Source organism: Crocodylus porosus, unplaced genomic scaffold (assembly GCF_001723895.1).
Source record: "Crocodylus porosus isolate Cpor-Errol unplaced genomic scaffold, CroPor_comp1, whole genome shotgun sequence".
In the NCBI taxonomy this organism is placed as follows: Eukaryota; Metazoa; Chordata; order Crocodylia; family Crocodylidae; genus Crocodylus; species Crocodylus porosus.
The window spans coordinates 11,013,804-11,039,139 of record NW_017728925.1 but is presented as its reverse complement, the minus strand read 5'-3'; the positions used below and the strand labels follow the sequence as shown (position 1 = coordinate 11,039,139).

The 25,336-nt window shown below is 45.1% G+C and overlaps 3 protein-coding genes across 3 annotated transcripts; 1 reads left to right on the top strand and 2 right to left on the bottom strand.

The window, feature by feature from the left end:
* The first annotated feature begins 281 nt into the window (after positions 1–281).
* LOC109313934 (torsin-1A-like) lies at positions 282–6,020 on the top strand. Its single transcript, XM_019540775.1, has 5 exons — positions 282–500; positions 1,018–1,283; positions 3,385–3,560; positions 3,651–3,778; positions 4,229–6,020. Exons 1-5 carry the CDS (start codon positions 296–298, stop codon positions 4,477–4,479), a joined length of 1,026 nt encoding a protein of 341 aa, XP_019396320.1. The 5' UTR covers positions 282–295; the 3' UTR covers positions 4,480–6,020.
* Positions 6,021–7,280: 1,260 nt separating this feature from the next.
* LOC109313933 (torsin-1B-like) lies at positions 7,281–12,954 on the bottom strand. The gene is made up of 5 exons (XM_019540774.1): positions 12,731–12,954; positions 12,054–12,319; positions 10,915–11,090; positions 10,186–10,313; positions 7,281–9,462 (listed from the first exon to the last, which is right to left on the bottom strand). Exons 1-5 carry the CDS (start codon positions 12,915–12,917, stop codon positions 9,221–9,223), a joined length of 999 nt encoding a protein of 332 aa, XP_019396319.1. The 5' UTR covers positions 12,918–12,954; the 3' UTR covers positions 7,281–9,220.
* A 2,619-nt stretch (positions 12,955–15,573) lies between these two features.
* LOC109313935 (torsin-1A-like) lies at positions 15,574–20,391 on the bottom strand. The gene is made up of 5 exons (XM_019540776.1): positions 20,058–20,391; positions 17,765–18,033; positions 17,028–17,203; positions 16,320–16,447; positions 15,574–16,034 (listed from the first exon to the last, which is right to left on the bottom strand). Exons 1-5 carry the CDS (start codon positions 20,245–20,247, stop codon positions 15,790–15,792), a joined length of 1,008 nt encoding a protein of 335 aa, XP_019396321.1. The 5' UTR covers positions 20,248–20,391; the 3' UTR covers positions 15,574–15,789.
* Between the last annotated feature and the right edge of the window lie 4,945 nt (positions 20,392–25,336).

The following is a 25,336-nucleotide window of genomic DNA, read 5'->3' as shown; positions in this document are numbered from 1 at the left end:
CAACTACTGGACTCGTTTCTGGTGTACTGCCCTGAGATGACACGGGTTGGGTCGCTCCTGGCTCCCTGTGCAGGGGCGGTGTGTGTGCAAGTACAACGACTGCATCTGAAGGAACAGGGCAGCTTCTCCCGGTCTTGACCAGCTACAGCTGCAGGGCCCGGGTCACATGGCCCACCCCGCCCGCTCCAAGATGGCCGCCCGGGCGCTCTGCCCCAAACCAAAATGCCGGCACCGGAAGCGGCGGAAGCGGAAGCGCCGGTGAGGGGTGAGGGGCAGGGGCCCGGCGAGCCCGGGGATGGGGCGGCTGTGGGGCGCGGCGGGGGCCGCCCTGGGCCTGGCGCTGCTGCTGCTGAGCCCCGCGCGCGCCGTGGAGCCCGTCAGCCTGGGGCTGGCGCTGGCCGGGGCCGCCTCGGCGCTCACGGGCTACATCTCCTACCGGCCCCTCTACTGCCTCTTCGCCGAGTGCTGCGGGCCGCGCCCGGGTCGGCACTTCGGGGCAGGTGAGGGGCGCTGCTCTGTGAAGGGAGGGGGTTGCCCCATGGGCTGGCCTGTGGTGGGAGGGCATCCTGTTCCGGAGGCTGCCTCGTGAGAGGGGTTGGGGCGCCCCGTGAGGGGAGCTGGGGGCAGGGCTGGCCCTGATGCGTGTAGCGGGCAGGCCGAGCCTGGGGCTGCGGAGCGCAGACGGATGGGTGTGGGCCCCTGAACTGCCTGTAAGGGCAGGGTGTGCATGTGTGTCCCAAGCCCTAGGCTCCTGTGAAGCAGGGTGGAGGTATCATTGCTATCAGGGCAGTGCCATCCCTAGGATCAGCCCATCCCATGCAGGGTTTAGTCTCCCCAGGCCACATCTCTGCATTAGGGAGGAAGGTTGCTTCTCTTCCAGCCAGCCCAGCCCTTACCTCAAAGGGGTGAAGCGGGTTCCTCAGGTCTGCATTCCAAAAGGGCTCCTGCTTCCCAAGTTCTGACTTTAAACCTGCCGTCTCCCTTTTTTGCATGCCCTGGCTGGTGTGTTCGTCGCAGTCCTGCAGCAGGATTTGGAGAAGAGGCTGTTTGGCCAGCACCTCGCGCAGAAGGTGATTGTCAAAGCCGTGACCGGCTTTCTGAGCAATGCGAACCCCAAAAAGCCTCTCGCCCTCTCGATGCATGGCTGGACGGGCACAGGCAAGAACTACGCCAGTAAAATCATTGTAGAGAACATTTACAAGTCAGGCTTGAACAGCAGATACGTCCATCAGTTTGTGTCCACTTTGCATTTTCCACACGCAAGTCTCATCAGGCAATATACGGTAAGGGCACGTTGTGGAGCTGGTCACACTTGAGGATTGATTGTGTGGGACAGCCCTTTTGTCCCTTTCTGAAGGGTGTAGAACCAATGGTTCCCAGTCTGTAGTACATGTATCACCAGGGGTACACAGGCCACCTGTCAGTGGTTTGTGCTAACAGCTTTATTATAATTCCTTTATAGGACAAAAATTTGCTGGTGGTACTTAAGGTTGTATTGTTTTAAATTGGTGGTGTGCAATCTGTCAGTGTTTGGGAACCGCTGGTGTAGAAGATGGTGTTTATGCACCTTTTTAATATCCCTCTTGAGAGGGAAAGTATGAGACCTTTCATTGTCCCTGTTGTATATTTTGGTCCAACAGTCTAGTTGACTTGATGATAACCAGGATTCTGGATACAATTGGGTATAACACTTGGATATAATGCTGATAGGTACTATAGAAAACCTTAAGATTGATTGAAACAGGTATCGTGACCAAAGCCGGGAAGTTGGGAGACGGGTTTAATTCCTAACTGTAAAGTAGGGGTAGTACCTCACAAGGAGTGTTATGGCCCAATTATACAAAGATCATGAAGTGCTCGGGTGAGCCAGTAATGGGGTCATAAAACTACCTGAGACAGAGAGACTGTGCGCAAGAAATGGCATTTCTCTGAGTTCTTGTTCTGACTTTGCCACTGACTTTTTTGGACAATTCACCCTCCTTTCTTCCTGTGAATTATGGTTGATCCTTTTCCACCTGTTCAGTAGTTGGTGAATATTTATATTATATTCTGAACACACAGACATGGGGTGGGCAAAATATGGCCTGTGAGCCAGATTTGGCTCATCAGCTGTTTGGATCCGGCTCAGAGGTGGGCACCCACCACTTGACTGTATCTGGCCTGTAGCTGTCTCCGCATTGCTCTGTTTGGGGTCTGAGTCCTGCCTGCACTTGCTGAAAGTCCTGGCCCTGGCCAGTGCACACAGCTTCCTGGAGGGACTGCTGCAGCTGCCTGGGTACTGCTCATCACGTCCTCCTTCCCCGGCTGTGCCAGCAGGTAGTATGGGGCAGTGACGGCAGCTGTGAGGACGTGAGCCTGGCAGCATGTGCCCAGCCAGGCAGGGTGTTGGTGGGGGAAGCTACAGTCAGGTGGCTCTGCCCTAGTGCTTGGGGCTCCAGCTTCCAGCTGCTTTTCATGCACTCCGCCCACCTGGTGCAATGAGCAGCCACCTGCGGATGACTGACTGGGTGGAAGGTGGTGGGAAAACGTAAGTGTTCTTATGTGATGTAAGAAAACACTTGAGTAAGATTAGCCACTTTTCTGAACAAAATCACGCATTTTCAAATGTTTTAAATTCCTTCCAATTAGATTATGTGCTAGTGGTTAAAGGATAAAACCAGACATCATGAATTCTAGATTTTGTTCCCATCTAAGGCTGTACAGTTGGTCACTGGCAAAGCTAGGAACAGAGCTTCTTGTTGACTGTATTTGAGCTAATAAGTATATGTATGGTACTTTGAGGTCAAAGGATGAAGTGTGCTATGTAAATGCAAAGTGTCATCCAAAGGAAGTAGCATGTTGTATAGGGCATCACTTGGTCCTATTAGATCTCTGTTTCTTATTAATTGTCATTTTTTGGCTAACATACAGTTCTGTCCTCTCTGATGCTTGCACAAAATCTTTTCCTAAGAGTAGATTATTTCTGGCAGCTCATTTTCTGAGTTCTTAAGGTTATTTGAAGAACCCTCAGCAAATCTTTTGCGGTATTATTTCATCATTATCATAGAATCCTAGAAATAGGGTCAGAAGGGACCTTGTAGATCTTCAAGTCTGACCCCCTGCCTGGGCAGGAGAAAAAACTGAGCTCAAATGATTCCAGCTAGGTAGGCATCAATCCTCTTTTTAAAGACCCCCAGGGTAGGAGCTAACACCGCTTCCCTTGGAAGTTGGTTATTTATTGCTCTGATACAAATTTCAGTGAAGAAGTCCAAGCTATGCTGGTTGACAATTTGATGTTAGATCTTTTATACAAAAGACGGGGATCTAAAGTCATCGCATGCTCTGTGTGTTCAGTATGATCTTGTGCACGTGGAGCTTACATCCTTGTATCTTTGTGTACCGTAGGATGACCTGCAATCCTGGATTCGGGGAAACGTGAGTGACTGTGCCAGGTCAATTTTTATATTTGATGAAATGGATAAAATGCATGCAGGACTCATAGACTCCATTAAACCATTCTTAGATTATTATGAGCAACTTGATGGGGTGTCTTATCGACAAGCTATCTTCATCTTTCTCAGGTAAGGAATGGCCTTGAATCGCTTACAGTGCTAAGACTTGGGGACCCGTGAAATAGTATCCAGCTCATAAACTTTTTCTCCTTAACATAGCAATGCAGGGGCAGAAAAGATAACAGAAGTGGCACTGGATTACTGGAGAAATGGAAAGAAAAGGGAAGACATAGGCCTCAAAGAACTGAATGATGTGGTCTCTCTGTCTGTTTTCAATAATAAGAATAGTGAGTAATATTGTTAACCATGGGTTTGTAAATCCTTGTGTTTGGATTGGTGGTTCTGCCTCCCTGTCTGGTAATTGCACTGATTTTCTGCATTTCCTTTCTGGAGTATACTTGAGAATCAAATGCTTCTGTTGGAGTGGTCTCCAGTGGGATTTATAGGATTCCCATGAAGCTTCACTGTTTCACGTGCTTTGAATCTTCAGCAAATTGCTTGAATCTTTTTAGCAGAATGCTCTCCAATGCACGTGCTGCCCATAGCACTGAGCTGCTGTCTTTGAGAGAGGTTGCTGTGCACCTTCACAACATGATGAGTAGCTCTGCTTAGTGAAATGTCATGCCCCAGCCTTCTTCCTCTTTAGAAATGAATTGGATGCCTCAGCTACTTAAGAAAATGCTTTCTGTGAATCACTGCCTAAGAAAATACCCTTCTTTCTTCTATTTTCTTTGCAGGTGGTTTTTGGCACAGCAGCCTGATAGACAGAAATCTCATTGACTTCTTTGTCCCCTTCCTACCTCTGGAGTATAAGCATGTGAAAATGTGTGTCAGGGTGGAACTTGAATCACGTGGCTACATTGTGGATGAAGACATTGTAAGCGAAGTAGCTGATGAAATGACCTATTTCCCCAAGGAGGAAAAAATTTATTGTCACAAAGGATGCAAAACTGTATACACAAAGCTGGATTATTATTATGATTTGTAGTGTTTTATGATGCTGCAATCTGCAAAGGAACAAATGAACTTAATCAGAAGCTGTGGAAAAACCAAAATGCTTTATTATTTTTCAAGCCCTTTTTTTTTTTTTTAAAGGGTACATTACCATTTTTTAATTGTCTGTCTGTGGTACATAAGTGGCAATGGACTTGTGTTTTTATTCTGGGGGAAACTTTCAGTAGCCACAGCTCCAAAAGACTTCAGGCCTGTGCTGGTCAGTTCAGAAAGAACCGTCTGTGGAGAGGCTGCCCGTCCCTTATGGATCATTGTTTAAAAATGCTTATGATTTTTCTCAAATCAGGTATTGATTGTTAGTCATGCAGTAGAACACTGGCTCATGTGCCATGCGTATTTTCACCAAGTTATCATTCAATGTGGAAATGATCTCAAGATTGTACAGCAATTTTTAAACAGAGCTCTCATGTCTTCCTCAGAGGACCCTTCCTCAGAGTTCTGGTTGGACATATTCCCAGACCTGCTTTGAAAGGTGGGTATGTAGTTATTTTTCCTTAAACAAAAACACCTTTGGTGCATTCTGCTCTGTTGGAACCAATAGGTGACGTCCTTATGCTTTGATTTTATGCAGTGCCAGTATGAACATCTCCTTTGGTGCCAAACAGCGTTAGCGGTGTGGGAAGTCTAACCTGGTAGGGGAATATTTTTAAACAACGCTGAGTTAACAAAACAAAACAAAACAACTAAAGCAAAATCCATGACAATGTCCCTGTAATGGAGGTAATATCTTTTTTTTAGCTGTTTTGACATGTAAATTTGGGTACTCAATTTGTGCTTATGCTGGTGCTTTTTCAGCTTTCTTAGAACGATGTCAAAGGTTGTTGGCTAAAATCCAGTGAAGCTTCTTGTTTGGATTGTTGGCTTCATAGTCACAACCACCAGAAATGGAAATCAAACCTGCTTTGTATGTTTCTGCTCTTTCCTTGCTTTCCCCCCAAACATTATAAGGCACCTACTATTAAGGAACAGATGAAGGCAGCTTCAAAAGCTTCTGGGAACATGTTTAATTACTATAAGGATTCAACTAAAGGCCCTGTCAAACATCTGCCAGCCCTATTTATAAACATCAATACTGCTGACCTTTTTCACTCTGATTTTTAAATAAGACTTGTAATTGGTCAATAAACCTTCTCTTACCAGAAAATGCTTATTGGCTACTCTTCCAGTATGGGTGAATATGTGTAATGGACTGATTTAATTCTTAACTCTGGGCAAATTTGTTGCCTAATGAGGAAAGCTTACACTTGCTGCTTTTTGCTTGAAACATAGTTGTGCTTGGATACAAATATCTGGTTTCTTGGATACTCAGGGGGTTGGTGCTGGAGATGGACCATGCTTTTTTTCATTACTGAAAATGACTTTTGGAAGCCTAAAACTGCAAGGTTTTTAAAATTGGAACAAATTTAAGTTTTGCAGAATTGTCTCACTGTATTTCTGGGGAAGAAAAACTGAGCAGCGAGACTTGTGCCTTTCCTGTTTGTTCCTATTAAAGTTAGATTAACTCACTAACTTCAATCTGTTAGTTCATTCTCAGAGCTTTTTCCTCTTACCCTGGCATATTTTGTATAATGCAGAGTTTCTGAAATTCTAGCTCAGGCTGGCTAGAACAAACTATAGGAACTGTCCGGAACACAGCTTTGGCTGCTGTTTCTCTGTGGCTGTAACAAACTGTGGTGAGTCATCTTTGCACCCTGCATTTGTTTGCTTGGACTGATGGGGAGGCGTATCTAAACTAGTGAACTAATTTCTGATGTTCTCCCTTGAGATAACTTTGATTGGCTCCTGCCCAGCTTCCTATACAGGATTTGTGTGTGTGAAAGCACTCCGATTGAATTTAGGATATATTTGAAAGAGCAGTGCTTTTCATGTACAGAGACACTTGTATTGTAAAGTGCTCAGTCTATAGCAGCCTGTAGCTATATTTGCACTAGTGTGGACAAGCCCCACTGTTGACATGAGATGCAGTTTTAAACGCTAGGTCTTGGCTGTGTCCAAATGCATGTGTGCAGAGGGCTACACCTTGAAAGTATACTTACCTTAACACCACAAAAAATTAAGAAATGGTCGTAAGTGAGGCTGTAACACAGAGGCCTGTTACTTTTCTTCCTGACATTGGTGAAGGGAAAAAGTGAGGCAGTAGTAGGACAAAGGAGGCAGCATGAACAAGTTTATACCAGCTGTTAGGAGACACTCCATTCCCCCCCACCCTTTTCAGTATAGAAGCAGTTAAACTGCAGCTCACTGCTGGTACATCACAGACCAGTTCTGCTGTTCTGAAAGTTCTTCAATTTGTTCTCACCTCTTCACATGTAACCATCCACCCCACCAAAGCAATGTTCAGCTGTTCTATATGCATGGAGGGGGGCAATGCCTGGTATTACTGCATAGAAACTGTTGTGCATTTAAGTTAGCAAAGCCCAGCATTGCAACCATCTTGGATATCTGTCATCAAACCTGGTGAAAGAGAGGTTGTGTCAGGATTTTCTCTTCCACCGTGAAGGACTTCTCAGGAGGCAGCATGGGAAGGAATCCAATCGGTGTCACAGGTGTTTGTTCCTACAACTTGTTCCATCTGAGAACAGGTTCACTGAAGTGCTGTTTGAAAGTCTGCCCCTTGAACACATTATATCAAGAATGGGCAGCTCCATCATACTTTCTAATAAAAATGGCAGTTCAGCACAACAAGGAGACGGAACAGAAGATACTGAAGTATAAGTAGCTGTAAAATAACTTTCAGTTGCTTGGAAGTACCGTTTAAAAATCAATACCAACTAAAAAGAGGGATAAAAGATTTATTGCATCATGATGTTCTGATGACGCTGGCATTTGTAGAATTGCACAAGTACTTTTACATTCAAAGACATCTGCAGGAGATGAAGCATCTGGAACATTATTCAGGAACATCCAAATAAGGAACAGTTACTGCTGCAGGCAAAACATTACACATCAAAAGCAACAGTCCAATGTCCCAAGGTTAAAAGCTACAGTTCGTTTTAGCTAGTTGCACCAGAGTAAACAGTGTCCTATCATAACAAATGGCATAAAGCGTAATTTAGTGTCAAGAGGTTAACCTGGACATTTAAGCTCTTTGGCTGGTTATTTTGTATTAAAGGCAGCCAGTACTGGGACATTAAGATATTGTACATGCTTGTTCTTAAACGTATGGATCCATTATATGAGGAGGAAGTTAATTCAGCAGCTATATAATAATCCACTCCCTCGCATAAGTCTCCATTGTATTGTAACCAAGCTACAAAGAGTTCTCCCAATGGCAAGTATGTCCTGTCCATTGACACAGAGGCATTTCAATCTCACATCGCAGCACTGGTCTGTGTGTGTGGTGTGGGAGAAGAAAGAAGTTTACTATCACATCTAACTTAACAAAGGACTTAAATGCCACCCTTACTAGGTAGCTGAAAGGTAATCCTCTTCCAGCTTCTTACCCTCAGCTTTCCATTTCACCTTGCCTCTGCAGACAAGATGTTTCAAGCTGACCATGGCATACAGCCTCTTGCTTAGAAAATTAATGGTAACAAAAAAAACCTACTTAAAAAAATACAACACCGTGTGGGAAGACTGCTCTTTGACCATATGTCCCATCCTCTCTTCCCCCATGATTCTATAGAAATGAACTTTATCACTGAAGTGTAAGCACTAGAAGTACAAAGTACAAAACAGTATAAAAATATGCTCTTAAAAATAATTTCTACTATGAAGTAACCTTCAAGCAGGGGGGAAGAGGTGTTGTCTTCCCATAGCTGCATCATGTGGGTTTAATTCAAACAATGGCTATGGCTTTGCAGTTTACATGAACAGAATCTGACCTGACCGGTTGTAACAGTCAAGTGTTTATGAATTTTCCTACCAAAAGAGAGTTATTGGCCTGAGATGCTGTAACAGTCAAATCCTTTGGAACAGTTCCCCCTATTAAAAGACTCAATCCCCTGTTGGCCACCAAGGAAAAAATCTCCTAGGAAGAGCTCCTTTCTTTACATTCAGACTAAATATGAAGGGAATTTTTTTGGATACAGACAGACAAATGACTCATTTCTTCCCTTTCCCACCACCCAGTAACAGATCTCCCTGAGCTCACCATGACTCCAACATTGCCATAGCAAGAGACAACACTTGTGTCAGAAATTCTGGAGAGAAAATGACCTCCCTCCCCATGAAGCACAAAATGACCAGCCCCTTGCATACTGCAAGGAGTCCTCCTAGCAGAGCAGCCTTTGGACTAGCAGAGTATCAAGGAATTTACCCTGGCATGGGCTACAGGCACTTTGACTCTTGCTGAAGTTAGGGCTAAAACATTTTTCTGATTTCACTAGGAACCAAGCACTTCACAGACTAGACAAAGATTATAAGGTACCTAGAAGGACTTCTACATTAGAGAGAGTTGGGGGAAAGAGATGACCAGGTAAGAATTTAATCTCTTGAAATATAATGCAGGGAAGGTCATATGCAACAACATATGCTAGTCTCTAGAAATCTTTGAGCATATCAGAAAAGGCAACTCCCAAATACCTGTCAGTGTAGGCAGGAGCACTGCAGCTTTAAATAAAAAGAGATCTGCATGGTTATCATCTAGAAGTCCTCCCACATGCCTCCAATTGTTAAAAAGTGTTTAGTGCAAAAACAAATTGCAAAAAACCTCTAAAAAGTGCTTTGGAGAGGCAAAGGGGCATCAAGTTCATTGGTCCCTTTCCTTTGATGTTTCAGTAAAAATCCAGTTTGGCCTGCACTGTCTTACAGCCTTTATCCGAGTAGATTTTCTCTCCTTTCGGGAAGAAGGTCATCTCATCAGCCACTTTCTTAACAACTTCCTCATCAATTGCATTGCCACGGGACTGGATTTCTGCCCTGATGCACATCTTCACATGTCTGTACTCCAAAGGCAGGAACGGGACAAAGTAATCAATGAGGTTTTTGTCGATCAGGCTGCTGTGCCACAAGCCACCTAGGAAACAGCAGGTAGGGAATAAGTGAAGCTCCTTTGTGCACTGTACAGCGATGTCTCTGTCACTTTTCTGGGCAGGAGAGTTTAAGGAATTGAAATGTGAATCCAGTTCATGGACTACATCCTCCCACTGCTTCCAGACACACTGAGTTTACATATCTGTCTATACCACTAGGTGCACCGATTCAAATCTGTCCACTATAATGGCGCTAGCTAGTACCAAGTATAGAGTAGGAACAGTCGGAACCTTGGGCAGTCTGCCAGTGCACTTCAAGCCTGACTTGCAATACTTTCTAGCCAAGCTGTACATCTTCAATTTTACTGAACTATTAAGTGGGTAGGTGGGCAACTCAGGCAATGGCAGGAACTGCCTATATGCTTTTTGTTTGGAACCTAGGCCAGGTTATAAAGAGATCAGTTTGAAAAGGTGAATGGATTGTGAATGTTTCCCAGGGCCCAGAAACTTAAAGCTTGTGTCTAGGGAGAAACAGCCACTTTGCTTTGTAAGGCCCTGACCCTGAGAAATGCTAAACAATAAGCATGTGAAGGAATCAGGTGCTGGGCAAAGCCCGCTCCTGAAGCCAGATGAGAGCGCTTGTATCACGGGATCCAGCAACCTTTAGAGGCAAGATGGAGTGGCAGACATTAAAAACCTCATGTGGAACAATAACTCCCTACATTTACAAAGGCAGAAACCATACCCTTCAAGGGAAAGCAACTCACTATTCTTATTATTGAAGACTCCCAGAGACAATACTTGTTCCAGGTCTTTCAGGAGTATCTGCTCCCTGTCTTTTCCATTTCTCCAGAAGTCTAAAGCCACTTTGGTAATGAGGTCACCACCTGCGTTGCTGTTCATAAAAGGAACAAACAGTTTACAACAGATCAAGCCTGGAGGAAACCAACATTCCCTCTCTAGCAGAATTACCTTTATCTTCATAAGATTTTCCATGTCGCCACAACAAAAAGCCTCAAACCAATGCAGAAGCTTTCGGGGACTTCCCATTCTTTCAACTTAGGCTGGTTCCACCCAAGTCGTAACAAAATCATCTTGAACCATCTAAGGGTTGTGAAACTGTCTCTTCACCCTCTGGTAGTAAAGCTCAATACCAATGCAACACTCCCAGCATAGGAAATAAGGGACTGAGCTCAGGATCTGAGTTCTGATCCTTCATGTAACAGGGTGTCTGTTCTCACTGGACTACCACCATGGCTCACTTTAAGGTAGTAAGTGCTGTGAACTGCAGGGCCTAATCCGAACTACAAAAGCATGTCCATAAGTTGTTTGTGAGGAAGGATTTGGGCTCTTGGCCCAGGAAGACCTGGGCGCTCTCTCTCTCTTGAAGCTGGTAATTCTGACTGACCAAGACACACCTCAGCATGACAGTGAAGTTCACAGGAGAGCATGGATTTCCTGCAGTACCTTAGAGTTACTGAAAAAAGGCTACAAACCTAAGGAAGATGAAGATGGCCTTCCGGTAAGACACGCCATCAATCTGGTCATAGTAGTCTAAGAGAGGCTTGATGGCATCAATGAGGCCAGGGTGCAATTTATCCATTTCATCAAATATGAAAACAGAGCTGGCACAGGCACTTACATTGCCCCGAATCCACTTCTGTAATTGGTCCTGGAGCACAAACGAAGAGTACAGCGGAAAATCAGGTCTTGTGGTTGGAGGGTGTACAAGTTACACATGTACATACATGAAAATCAGTAAGGAAGAAAGCATCACTTGAGCTATATGTAGCAAGTATTCAGAAGCCAGAATATGAATCTCACCCCTATTATTTGATGATGTTCACCATACAGCATTTTCTTTCTGTTAAAAGGTCAAAATGAATATCAGCACTCCAATGGAAAGGCTGGGAGAAGAACCCAAGCATGGGACAAGAAAATATTTCTTCTTGTTTAAAAGAAAAAGAGAACCAGTCTGTGGGAAATTACATTTTTAAGTGTTAAAGTTGATGGGCCTACATTTGTTCCTTAAATCTGTGATTGTTCTCATGAAAACTTGCTGGGAAGAGAATTATTTTATAAATCTGGAAATAACCACCCCTGGCCATTGGCTTGTTTAGCATTAACTAGGGTAATTTATTTTATAACAGCAAATGCTATAAAAATGGAGGTGGGGCAGCAGACAAACAGGAGGAGGAAGCAATTTCAGCTCTTATTACAGGTCCCTTTCACTTTCCTTTTCTTGGAACTTAACTCAGTGCCTTTTGGTTTTCATTCAGCTGTAGCAACACAAAGAGGCATCATGTTTAGCTTCTACCTCAGGAGCAGGCAATTATTTTGGGCGGAGGGCCACTTACTGAGTTTTAGCAAGCCATCAAGGGCTGCAAGACAGGCAGCTCAGGACATATAAATATTAATTTTCTAAATTTTTTAGGGGCTCCGCAGGCCAGATGGAATGCCCCCTGGGCCACATTTTGCCCACCCCGCTCTACTTCCACCAGCCTGAACATTTAATGTCGCCCAGAGACACTGGCTACTGACAAGAGCGCGTTATTTCAGTTCTTGAGACACCCGAGTAATCCCATGGTCCAAAGTTTTATTTTTACTGCCATGACCAAGGGGAATTTGCTTTTACCTTGTACTGCGTAACGTTCTGGTCATGCGGGAAGTGTAGTGTGGATACAAAGAGATGCACAAACTTGCTCTTCAGTCCTTGTTTGTGGATGTTCTCAGCAATAATCTGGCTGACGTAGTTCTTCCCCGTGCCTGCCCAGCCGTGCAGGGAGAGAGCAAGCGGCTTCTTGGGATTGGTGTTGTTCTTGAACCCGACCACTGCCTTCAGGATCACTTCTTTGGCAAGGTGTTGCCCAAAGAGTTTCGTATCCAGAGCCTCCTTCAGGGCTGAGAGGAGAACAAGGACGTCAGAAAACAGTTTGTGAACAGAGCATCAGTCTTCAGCTCTCTGCCTTGTATCTTTAACACACGAGGAAATGTTACGGGGGGCTTGGGAACAGCTCCAAGAAAGATCCCAGCCACAGCAATACCTTCACACTTATATCCAGGAGGCTCTTTATGAACACCGACCCGGCCCACTGGAAGCACGGCAGGTGAAGTGCACCCTTCTCCCCATTTTATAGATGGGGAGCCTGAGGCCAGGAGTTCGGTGCTTTCCAAAAGGCAGCTGCCAACTGGGAACAGGACCCCCCAGTCAACCCCTCGCCCACTGCTCTCACCACTGTGCTCTCCTGCCTTCTCCCCTAGGAAGGTCCCAAGCAGCCCCCCCCCCGCCCCCGGGCTGCCCGGCCTCTGTACCGGTGGCGTTGGGCCGGTCCGCGTCGCGGGGGCAGCACTCCACGAAGCCGCAGTAGAAGCGGGGGTAGGAGAGGTAGCCCGTGAGCGCCGAGGCGGCCCCGATGGCGATGCCCAGGCTGATGGGCTCCAGCGCAGCCGCGCCCCGGAGCACCAGCACCAGCACCAACAGCTCCCGCCGCTGCGGCATGACTGCCCGTGCCCCGACTGCACCGCGAACTACAACTCCCAGCAGCCCCCGGGGCGGGCACTTCCGCCCGCCGCCCTCTTGTGTGCGTGCGCCGGAGGGAGGGGGTAGATTCCTATTCCGAGGAAAGGGGAAGTCTCGCGACACCCGCTCGCGCCCCGCACTTGCCATCTTGGTGAGGGGCACGCAGGCCCTTTGCTGTACCCTGGCCCTCGCCTCTCTGTCACCATCCAACAGCCCCTCTTCCCTGGCTGTCACAACGCCCTTGCCTCATAGTTTCGGGGGTACATCGCAACGTCCCCCTCACGGCACAACCACACCGCAGTTGCACGTGGATATGGTGTCATTGCCTCATGATGCAATGAAGGACCTTACAGAATGAGGTCATCACGTTATGATGCAATACACGAATAAAAGGCGGGAAGACCGTGGCAGTGGGAAGCACGCCAAGCCCCAGTCTCCCCGGCGATGAGTTGGATATGTCCTTCCCTTTATCCCCGGGGCGGTGGGGTCACGGTGGCAGCGGTAAGGCGTGTCTTACTGCGCAAGGCCGAAGAACTCAAATCTCAGCGCTGACGCCTTTCCCGCCTTTGAAGCCGGCTGAACGCTGCTTTGCCCTTTGGGAAAGGGACACGTCAACGGCGGCAGCGGGCTGCTACCGGTCAAAGGTGAAGCTTTACAGACCATTGAATCAGAGTAAACACTGAGAAACCCATTGGGTCAATACACATGTCTGCTCAACGACCTTAAATTCTACAGCCAGGTAGGGAAATACTACACTAAAAACAACCTGACAGGAGGTTTTATGGGAACCGTTCATCCTTCCCAAGCGTAGCTGTGTAAGGATGACGGCGATGTGTTGTAATGCTCTGTGCAGGTAAACAGGTTGGTGCTGCTAGAAGACCAGAGGAAAGGGAGTTGTAATAAGCACAGCTGAGCAAGCAGGGAAGTCTGGATGAGGACTTCAGAAGTGGAGTCAAGTACTGGTGCACCAAGGCGGTGCACCCTGTTCCCCCACCACTTGTTTAAGAGCTCTGGGGCTCATTCTCATTTCATGTAGCCACATGCAAGCCTTTGCTATCAGCTTGAAGCCTCTGTTTCAATTAACTGTAATCTTGCCTTGGTGCAACTCGGAGGGAGCTCCACTGAAATCAGTAAACTGACACCATTGTAAAAGCAGCGTGAAAGAGAGGAAAATCAGCCCTTTTATTTGTTTTCCTTTACTAAGAGAGTTTTACTTTGTAGTTTTGTTTCCTTAGCTTTTATTTTGTGCAAGTTTTAACTGGCACCGAGTGCAGCATGTAGCACCAGTTCTGCATTTTTTTGTGATTATATGTTTCCCTTAGTTTAACTAGTTACTACATAACTTCTGTTTCCTGCTCTTCTTCCCAGTTCTCTTAATGTTCTGGTTTATGAAAAACTAGATGCTGACAGAAATCTCTATGTAATTTAACTCATGTAAATGTATTTTTAGTTGCAGTTAAACATGGTCCAACTGTACTGGCAACCAATGCTTTGCAGGGTAAAAGAACCTAATTTCTAGAAGGTATCAGACTGCTTTTTATCCACCTTCCTGCCCACCCCAACAATGGTCTTCATTGGATTCTTAAAAGGACTTTTATAAAATGTTAGAAAGAGTTCACTTTGGGGGTGGGAGGTGCATGTGCTTGTGAAATGGCTTCCGATTCCTCTTTTCTTGGAGTAGATCACTTATCACTATTAGGTGTGTGAGGCTGTGGTTAGTAACGGATATACAAGAACATAGCTGGTATTTTTAAAGAGAAGCATTAGGAGCTCTTTTGTGAGGAATCTGTTCCAACTAATTTTTGCTGTGATTTCGATCTATCGAGGTTCCTAGCTTTTCAGAGCACCATACTAGGCTTTATCTCCTCTGTCTTGTTCTCTAGAAAATCTTTTTTCCATATTGTAGGTTTTGAACTCAAGTGCACACAATTGTCGCTTAGTGGTGAGGGAAAAGATGGGCAAACATACCAGACTCAGCAGTTCTGTTTAATGGATCATTCTTCCTTTTGCCTCAATCATAACCCTCCACAACATGTTAGGCTGAGCTCCCCCTCCCCCCCGGGGTGGATGCAGGGGGGTGCAATGGTGCAGTTTCACTCCTCTGTGAGTTTGCTTCACCCAAAGTTTAAAATCAGCTGCCTGGCAGCAGCAGCATTTCTAGTCAGGCAGTGCTGAGGGAGTCCACTGACTTAATGGCTCCCTCAGCCATCTTCATACTACCATATCCCTTCTAAATATTTTATTCCACAGCTATTAATGATGGTCGTGATGGTCTACCAGGTAGGCTAGTCTTTTTTCTGCAATGCTGTTGTCTGTGAGCTGCTCCTAGTAAAAATGCTCCTGCAGATTGAGTTGGAATAAGTTACAAACATACTGGTTTTTACTTCGGTTTTAAATGGAATAGTACAGCCCCTATCACGGGCCCCTATCATATGAATAAAACTTCTTTATTTTTAAATAGAGAAAAATGTATGTAGTTTTTCTATGGGATGACGCACCTCACCATCTACACCCACCTTTTCAGAGTTCTAGATCCACCCATGAGCTCACCTGCCTGTCCTGTGCCAGCTCCTGCTGCTCTCTGTAGAGGAAGGTATTAGCCAAGAAGCAGCTTGCCAAGAAATGAAAGAGAGAATTAAAAATATAGATCACCTTTATTTGTATTCACATATAGCAGCATCTACTAATGTAGGAAAAGGATCTTCTTGATCTACAAAAAGAAGTTCACTTGCAGCTCTCAATATGTTAAGGAATATTTCCCTGCCCCAAAGAATTCAGTTTGAGAAGTTAGTAAGGGATGGAGAAAGGGCCTGACTTTCGTTTCCTCTTTATTTGTGTGCACTCAGACCTTCTAGATGTTCAGGTTAACCTTTGAGGCCACTGTCTTGCAGCCTTTGCTGGAGTAGAGTCTTTCATTGCTGGGATAGTCAGCCATTGCTAAGGCAATCTCTGTGATGAGGTCCTCATCTTCATGGTGGCCCTGAAAGCGCAGCTCCACCCGGACGCACTCCCGCACATGTGTATATTCCAGAGGAAGGAACGGAATAAAATAGTCCACCACGTTCCTTTGGATCAGCTTGCTCTGCCAAAAGCCACCTGGGAGGGGGAGAGAGAGGAAGAGAGATCTGGGCAAGTGCTTTGCTCTCTTGAACTGACTGCCATCTAAGGATGTGAAGGCCCTGACCAGATGCTGGTTTATCCTTCTCAGAAGATTTCCCATGGAGTGCTCTAAAACAACAATGAAAACCCTGCTGTAGGACTATGTAGCTGGGTCCACCTTAGTTCTTTGCAGGTCCACCTTAGTTTTGGGTCCACCTTAGTTCTTTGCACCCTGCATTTTACAGATGCCCACAGGGTCCATGCAGCTCTGAAAATACTCACTATTCCTGTTATTGAAAATCTCCTGGGAGATCTGAGACTGCAGGTCCTTCAGGGGAATTTCTTCTCTTCCTTTCTGCTGTCTCCAGTAGTCCAGAGCCACCTCTGTTATTGTATCCCCTCCTGCATTGCTGTCAGAAGAGAAATTCCCTCAAGCATTAGAATGACTCCCAGCAGAGCCCTTTTCCAGGAAGAGCACAATGAGCTAGATACTGCTCCCTTAACCTGTGCATGAAGGGGACCTTCAGTATATGGGTATCCTGGATATCCCCACCAAAACCACCCTCACTTTTGCACAGAGTCCCCTCTGCAGACAGCTAATTGAATGAATGGAGCTGGAGAAATAGATTCACTGAACAGTGCTTAAGTTGATGTGTCCATTGGGCTTGGGAGCCATCTGGCTGTTCATTGCTTAGGCTGAGAAAAGAGAGCCACTTCAGCCTCAGGATAATTTTAGTTGTTGCCTAGTCCTTTTTCTGCTTATGCCATGGCTGATCTCAAGTGTTCTGAGTGATATGATGACTAGACAGGCTCATTTACAACATACTGGGTAGTCCCTTCATGGTATTCAAAGAGAACATGGATACTAATGTATTTGAACCTGCGCAAGCAAACTGCAGTGTACTGAAGGCATACTAGTACAAGCTCTTCCCTTTTCCTTGGCTGATTCTGAAGGACTGCAATTATTTGGTGTCCACTGGATTTCCTTACTTTAGGAAGAGGAATATGGCCTTGCCATAATAGACACCATCAATCTCCCCATGGTGACTGAGGTATGGTAGGATGGAGTCAATCAGCCCATGTGGCATCTGGTCCATTTCAGAGAAAATGAAGAGTGATCTTGGGCAGGCACTGACATTGCCTCGAATCCAGTTCTGCAGCTGCTCCTGTGGGGATGGATGGTATCACCTGTGAGCGGGCACCAACCTGGTAGCTAGATCTATTTCCACAGGGGTTTTCATTAGTGCTTGAATTTGGAGGGGCTTTTAATGTTATGGCAGTGGTATAGGAGCCTAAAGTCATATATTAGGGCTTTCCACTGGTTTCAGTGGAAGCAAGGTCGGACCACATGGTGCATCCATGTGGGGAACTTGGGTAGATTTAGATTCCATGAAATGTTAAGCACGAACCCTTCTTAGTCATTGGGAGTTAGCTTTAATAGGTCTGCAAAAGGGAATACTAAACTAAACCTACCAATGCTGTGATGTAACGCAACAAGTTCTGTGTCCCTAAAAATGTGGCCTAGAGATTCTTTGAACTGCACACTGCTAAAAGGATATAATCAAGTTATGTAGCCCAAACTAGTTCCAGATGTGATTCATTTTCTAGATCAGGTGATTTACAACCAGTGATGGATATGGAAATCCTCTAATATAGATCAGCTGTATATTTGAGATTCACAGAGACTCATCCACCTCATTAAAAGAACAGAGTCACAGTGGACATACCTTGTACCGATTGACATGTTCAGCATGTGGAAAATGAAGAACTGCATCAAACTGGTGGACAAACCTCCTTCTGATTTCTTCCAGTGGGTACAGGTTCTTCGCTATGATCTTGCTGATAAAAGATTTGCCAGTGCCAGTCCAGCCATGAAAAGACATCACCAGGGGTTTTGCTGGCCGTTTGACTTTGGCATTTGCACTCAATGCTTTCAGAACCACATGGGTGGCAAGGTGTTGCCCGAAGACTTCCCATTTCAGACCCTTTTTCAAAGCTGGGGAAGCAAGGGAGATTATTGTCAGTAAGCACATCTTTGTCCTTTCCTTCCTGTGCTAGTGCTGAATGATCAGTGCGGAGGAAATTCACATTGACCATTCTCTCCCTGAATCAGGGCCTTGATGGCTGCTCATAGAAATCAAGCTCATGCATAAGGTACATGGAGATCCCCACGGTAACTGCACTCTAGCTGCTGCCTCTTATGTGGGCTTGTGATGTGAACCTGTGATTTTTGTGGGGCCATTTTTGTTTCACTTCCTGAGTCTTCTTAGGCCATCTTGTTGGCATCTAACTTACTTTGCAATTGTGGCAACTTGTACTTCCTTTTTTGCTTCTTCAGAGAGGTGCCATGACTGAAGTTTTAGTTGCAAAATATGAAATACTTTGCAATTGAGAGCCCAGACCACAGCACACATACAATGTTGTACATGGAAATAAATAGAGATACAGTAGTTTTCAGTGGCTGAGGCTCTGTTTCTAGAGATGTGTAATTTCAGGCCAAATGACACAGGCAGCAAGAATATGATGAAGGGGAATTTCCAGGGAGTGAGGCCATTTATTTGCAGAAAGATTACAAAAGCCAGCCAGTTACAAATTATTTCAGTAATGCTAACAGACAAGCTAAGATCTGCTTCTCAACTTCCCCTTCCTCTAGGGAGAGTCCAGCAAAGCCACATGCATTGCTTCAGAGAAAAGCACAATCTGAGAAAAGGAAGAGCTCGGAGGCAGGATGAGCCAGTGGGGAATACATGAGATAACAAGCCTGGAATTCTTGAGCAGTGATCCCAGCTCCAGCACCAAATATTATGCAGCTGCATTGTTGCAAGTGACCAGTTCAAATTTGAGGTGCTTCAGTGTTTGGGTGCCCAGCTGAAAGAAAGTACATGATGATGAGCAACACACTCACAACCCTAAATTCACTCCTTCTTTATAAGAGCTTCTGCCAGCATCAACCAGGTCACTGTTAGCAAGGCAAAGTCCCTTATGGAGAACGTATCATGACATGAAGCACTTGTATGCTCTTCTCTGCCAGTGTGAGCCAGCAGAATGGAGGGAGGCATGTGGCTGCAGCAGCTGAGAGACAGATGCACCAATGTGACCCATTCTCTTATTAAGCTTTCAGTCCTTTCTGTCCAGGGGCTCCATGTGTAGTCTGAGGGTATCTATAAGATTTGCTAAAGCCCTGAGGTAGAGACCATGTAGCTTTGCTTTTTTGGCACCAGAGTACTTTCTATAACTTGATGGGGCCCAGCTTTGGTGACGTGTGTTACAAGCTGAACCATATGCCCTCCCCCAGTGCCACTCTGGTTTCTTTCCTTGCCCAATCTGCTGCACTGCTGTCTGTCCCTGCCCTGTGCTTTCTCCCCAATCTGCTGCTCTGCTTCTTGCTCCCTACACTGCCTGCCACTGTTTTCCCTACTCTATCCCTGATCTGCCACATGCCACACGCAGAGGCTGCCCATGCTACTTGTGGGAAAATGAGGTTAAAGCTCACCTCAGGGGCTAGTTTAAGACTGTGGAATGAGCTCCCCAAGTAATGAAGGCCTCAGAGACCTTCTCACCTTCGTCATTTCTTTGACCTTCCCTTTTCCAGTATAAACATACAGTAACGTGCATGTGTGTGTGTGGTGAGGGTGCATGAGTAGATGGGTGTGTGTGTGCATGGATAAAATAAAACAGATAAAAACCCACTCCCTTCCCTTTGCTTCTACCCTGGGAGAGGATAGAGAGGAAACACGTGACTGGTGTCAGTCACTGCTTGATGAATCATGAGAAAGAGCTCATATACTACAGTAATGAGGGCAGCATCAGAAACTACAGCTCAAACAAGAGTACATCGTGAAACTAAGCCAAACCGTCTCTGCCAGTTTTCAAGCCTGCAAGCAGTGATGCTGATCTTTCCTGGCAGAGGGTCAGTGGCCATGAAAAAGTACCCTGCTGCACCTCTCTTGTGCCCCCCCATCTCTGCACTCAGCAGGGCCCACCAACTCAGCCCACCTCATAGCTTGCCATTGCCATTACCTGGGATATCCAGACTGTCCTTCACACTGCAACACTCCCAAAAGTGACACTTGAGCCAGGAGTCCTGGGAGAGGAGCTGCCACATGACAGCTGCTCCCCCTCCAATGGCAAGTGAGGTAGTGATGGGCTCCAGCGCTAACACCACTGTGGGCACCAGGGCAAAGAACCCAGCTGCATTCAGAAGCTTCATGGCAGGGACTGAATCACACTTGGCTCAGCTAGAGGTAAAAGCAAAACTGATAAAAAAAGAATGGGACTTCCTGGTATATCCGTGTGGTTTCATAGTGTTGAAAGCATGGGGTGGCTTTCTGTTTCAGAACTGGTGTGTCATCATACTGTGCCAAGATCTGGGTTGTTATCATGGTTGCCTAGCTGATGATTAGCTCAGGGGCAGAACACTGCTGAGCTGGTTTTGGGCGTGTGGATGTGGAGAGTATTTCTTTGGCCCACTCCTTTCTATTCCTTTTCAGCCTCTAAATAAGATTCCAGCCTAATGCATTTGCTGCTGTGGCAGGGGTCCTCACCTCTGGGCAGAGCTAATCCTCAGCCTCCTCCACTCAATTTCAGGAGGAGCTCAGTCCCCGATGACTTCTGCAGAAGTGGAGTGTGCTCAGCATCTCCTAGCTGGCATAGAGAAGGCTGGAAGAGCGCTGCTCCTTTTTAAAGTCCTCTACAAAGCAGTTCCCTTGACTGCTCTGCCCAGGCAAGGTGTTTTAGGGATGCTGCAGAGCTCCACTCCCCAGGCCTCACATGGTTTGGGAGAATAGGGAAAGCAAAAGTAATATTCCAGCTCAATAGCGGGACATGGCTATGGTTCAAACACAAGAAACAAATTCATCTCAGGGGAGAACATCTGAAACAATTTCCTCTGTAATATGTCAGTAAGGATGGGCAGCCTTTGATTTGTCCAACATAACCAGGTTGGATTTTCTTCAAAATAAAATGGGCAAAAGCCTAGATATTTTTTTAATCCAAAAATTAAGGTTCCATGGGAAAAAAAATGATTTTGACTACATCTTTTTTCAACGGGAGATCTTTCCATCAGCAGAATTGAGAGCAGCTTTATATACTCATAACTTATATAGTCATAACTTGAGTTCAAGATTCAACAGTAACAGTACAACAGTAAGTGGCATCACTATCAGCTACAGCAGACCCGGAGTGAGAGCTCTTTCACTCTCCTGAAGTGAAGGTGGAGGGGGAAAGAGGATAGGCACTGAAGGGAGAGAAGATCAGTAGAAAAGAAGAGGAGAAGGGAGATAAAAGCAGCAGGAAGTATGAGGAGACAGGAGAGTGTGTGAAAAGGAGTAGGGAAGCAGAATGAAGAAGAAATGCAAAAAGGAGATGAGAACCTAGTAGGAAGAGGTGATTGGAGCATGCCCACCATTTCCTAGCCTGTCACTAGGTGGTCTAACAAGAAAACAACAGAGAGAGAGAGAGAGAGAGAGAGAGGCAGAAAATCCCATGGGATGTTTTGAGATACTTGAATGAGCTTATGAGAATTTCAGATCGAACTTTTTGTTACTGAATCTTTTGCTTGCAACTGATTTCTAGTTTTACTTTATTTCCACAATATGTTCTGTACTGGACAGCATGGCAGTGTGTTGAGTCATACTGTTTCTCACTATACCGGGGAGAATACAACAGAGCAGGATCGGGGATGGAGCACTGAACTGGAGCTCAGGAGATGTGGATTTTATTCCTGACTCTGCTATTGGCCTGTTATGGGAACTTGAGCAAGGTGTTTCTTCTCTCTCTGGCTTAGTGCCCTGCCTTTAAAATAGAGATAATGAGATAATGATGTTCTGTGTGAAGTGCTCTGAGACCCATGGATTAGCATCCATGGGGATGGAAATGAGAGGGGTATGAAGAAGGAGAGCGATATGAATTGTTATTACTATTGAAAAGAGAAGTTGCAGAGATTTTGGCACAAGTGTTTACAGCAACACAGAGAGGAGGTATACAGGCGTGTGTGTCTGGTCAAAAAGTTATAGGTGGGCACTTGACTGGCTGCGAGGGAAATAGAACCAAAATAACTTTTGATCATGAAAAGGATAATCAAACCTTAGGGTTAAGTTTTTCTTTCTTGTGAGTCAGATCCAAAACCTATCAGAGACAATGGGAGGATTAGCCTGGATTTCAGCAGGCTTCAGATCAGACCTTGGGTGCTTGTAATATTCTCTAACAAAGGATGATGGATTACCTGCACTGATCTCAACATTTGCAGTCTCTGTGTGCTTTGTACCTTGAGTATGTAGTGTATAACAGCCCTAGGTCCCAAATTCCCTGGTCTAGCCATGCCTCCACCGACCTTTACTGCCTGTTCCTTTGGCCAAGGGCACCTTTCAGCACCTGTGATTGTGACTTTGATTTCAATTTTCTTTCAGCACCCTGGACAGCTCTCACTTCTTCTCACATCTGTGTTTCCAATTAACACTCTTGACAGAAGAGTTCAGGATCTGGCCCTAACGAGGCATGCCTTTCTCCTCAGCAAGGCATCCTTCCGCAACATGAAGCCCACAGGCAAACAGCTGAGGCAGCTGCAAGTTTCTTCTCTCCGTTCATGTCCTTCACAGTTTAAAGGGGTGTCCACTCTTCCAAGCCATAGTGAACACCAAACATGCATGGTTGATAAGGACACCTCTCTTCCATTCCCACCTCCCTCAGAAATACACCTTTGTCTAGGTGCCCTAACAAAGGTACAGGGTAGTTACTTAAGATCCATCAATGCATGGCTTAGGTTGGTCTGATTCTCTATTACCATACATGTTTGTGGAGTCAGTTATACCTGTGCAAAGTGTGTGCAAAGGCTGCTAACTCAATAGCATTATACACTTGCATTATACTCTTGCTTTGCACTGGTGAACATGAATAAAGAGAGTGCTAAGCAATGAAGATGCCCTCCTCTTTAAAGCATCTCCACAGCCTTCTCAGTGGAGTACAGTTTATGAAGCTGGAAATGTCATTACCACTGTAATGGACATAGTACATAAAATTGGAATTTGACTGATATAATTCCACATGTGCTACTCAATTCCACTGGCTTAACAGAAGGAGGAGAGGTAAAATGCACTGCAGTTTAGAAGGCTGGATTGTGGCAGTGCTGGTCTTAAAGATATCTGGAGAGAAAGGGCAAGAGGCAAATTCATGTTATTTTTGTTATATTGCCATTTTATTCAAAATCCCCAAACAAGATGAGGTCTCTGTTGTGCTAAGCAGGTACAGATATAGTTTCTGTCCCAAAAAACTTACAAGTTAGATTACTTTTCTTTTACCCATCCTTTTATGATTATTTTGCTTATTTAAGCAGACTGGCTGCCAGATAAATAGAGATGGAACAAAAGTTAGAGGAAGGAAATTAAATTAATAGTTTCTTGTCTATCGAGTTTTAGTCACATGCTGCTCAACTGCATCCTCACAGCTCCTCTCTAAGGCAGATAAGCATTGTTAGCTATAAGTTGAGGTTGAGGAAATAGAAGTCCTGGTTACTGATTCTAGCAGTTATTGTTATACCAAAGAGCCTTCAGCAATGTTAAGATATGGAAGTGAAAAATTAGTATTGCTGCCACAAAAAAGAATTCCCCATCTAGAATAGTGCAATAGGTGAGAGGAGGAAATCCTTCTGTTCTTGCTTCTTTTCACACCCAAAGCCTCCTTCTCTGCTGCCTGGCTCCTGTGTTGTCATTTACCTGTGCAAAGTGAGTGCAAAGTAGGTGATAAATGCTTTCAAACCAGTTTGGCCACATCTTATACTCCCTTTGAACAGGGTAAGTCAGTGACCATGTTCACTACAAGGCAGTGGAGACTTAGACTCTCAGATGTCAAGCCCACCTCAGGTCTTGCCTCCACAGAAAAAAATTTAAAGTATATGTTAGTATACATGGGTGGATCTAGAATTTTTCAAAAGAGTTGCATACTATTTGGTGCTCTGTCCCACATAACACAATACATTTTTCTCAAGTTTAAAGGAAATGAGTTGCTTTACGAATATGCTAGGGATGTAGGGTTATATGCCCTACCTTCCCTTCCCTTTGAAGCCATCTCTCAGAAGGCTGACATTGGTCAAGAAATCCAACCTTTCCTCAAATGTGCAAATGCAGCCTTTGGATGCCTGATGAAATGGGTATTAGAAGATCATGACACCAGATTCAAAACCAAGCTCATGGCATATCAAGCAATCATGCTACCCACCTTACCATATGGAGCTAAGACATGGACAATGTACAGGAGACACCTCAAGTAACTGGAGAAGTACCATCAACACTGCCTGCAGGAGATCTTCTGAATCCAGTGGGAAGATAGGTGCACCAACTTCAGCATTTTCTCGCAAGCAAACTCCACGAGTATTGAGACAATGATCATCCAACATCAACTTCACTGGGTCGGCCATGTCATTTGGGTGTCCAACTCAAAACTTCCAAAGCAAGCTTTATTCTCTCAGCTCAGTAAGGGTGTACACTCAAGAGAAGGGCAGAGAAAGTACTTCAAGGGCATCCTTAAGGCCAACTTAAAAAAATCGGAAGAACCACATCAATTAATGGGAGACTATCACCTAGGACCACCCCAGGTGGAGGAACAGTCTGTTGCAAGAATCTCAGTACTTTGAAACCTTATGATAACAACAGGAAATGGAAAAGTGGGAGCAGCAGAAACAGTGTTTCATGGACTGAATCAAGAATCTGGAACCACCCAACCCAGTCAGAGACACATGCCCAAGTTGCAGCAGAATCTGTTAATCCTGGATCAGCCTCATCAGCCATCTTCAGACCACAGATAAGGTAATCATGGACGACGGTCATCCTTGGCTGTGAAGGATTGCTGAAGAAAGAGGGCTATATTATTCTGTTTAAAATAAAGGCAAAAGCAAACATAACTTTATTGGAATCTGCATTAGTTTGCTATAATATATATAAAAAACTAGGCAAAAAAAATCAAAAGATGCTGTATCATTAGCACTATAGTAATTGGAGTTAAATGGACATCTCTTTCAGATTCATAAAACAAAACGTAGCCTTCTTGAGCATCTTGGTAGTGCATCCAGTGCTTCGCTGAAAGTTATTTCAACATCTGAATTAGCATTCATCTGAGTTAATGCTTTTAGCTAGAGTTAAAGATAGTCTGTAATATTGTTAGGAGCTACATTATCAGGTGCAGCTTAGAGACAGCAGTATTGCAACAGAAAGGATAGCTTGATTAGTGGAATATCAAGACCATTAAAAAGGAAAGAGTATTGTTAATACCTGTAGAAGGAAGTATTTAGAAAGAATCCAGTAGATTAT

Bases quoted from the DNA above. Each gene is read 5' to 3' on its own strand.
- LOC109313934 (XM_019540775.1), top strand. From the start codon at position 296: ATGGGGCGGCTGTGGGGCGCGGCGGGGGCCGCCCTGGGCCTGGCGCTG. The intron at 501-1,017 runs GTGAGGGGCGCT...TGTTCGTCGCAG, and splicing joins GGGTCGGCACTTCGGGGCAG to TCCTGCAGCAGGATTTGGAG. The intron at 3,561-3,650 runs GTAAGGAATGGC...TCCTTAACATAG, and splicing joins GCTATCTTCATCTTTCTCAG to CAATGCAGGGGCAGAAAAGA.
- LOC109313933 (XM_019540774.1), bottom strand. From the start codon at position 12,917: ATGCCGCAGCGGCGGGAGCTGTTGGTGCTGGTGCTGGTGCTCCGGGGC. The intron at 12,320-12,730 runs GTACAGAGGCCG...TTCTCCTCTCAG, and splicing joins GGACCGGCCCAACGCCACCG to CCCTGAAGGAGGCTCTGGAT. The intron at 11,091-12,053 runs GTAAAAGCAAAT...TTTGTGCTCCAG, and splicing joins AGAACGTTACGCAGTACAAG to GACCAATTACAGAAGTGGAT.
- LOC109313935 (XM_019540776.1), bottom strand. From the start codon at position 20,247: ATGAAGCTTCTGAATGCAGCTGGGTTCTTTGCCCTGGTGCCCACAGTG. The intron at 18,034-20,057 runs GTAATGGCAATG...TTGCTTCCCCAG, and splicing joins GGACAGTCTGGATATCCCAG to CTTTGAAAAAGGGTCTGAAA. The intron at 17,204-17,764 runs GTATGTCCACTG...CCATCCCCACAG, and splicing joins AACATGTCAATCGGTACAAG to GAGCAGCTGCAGAACTGGAT.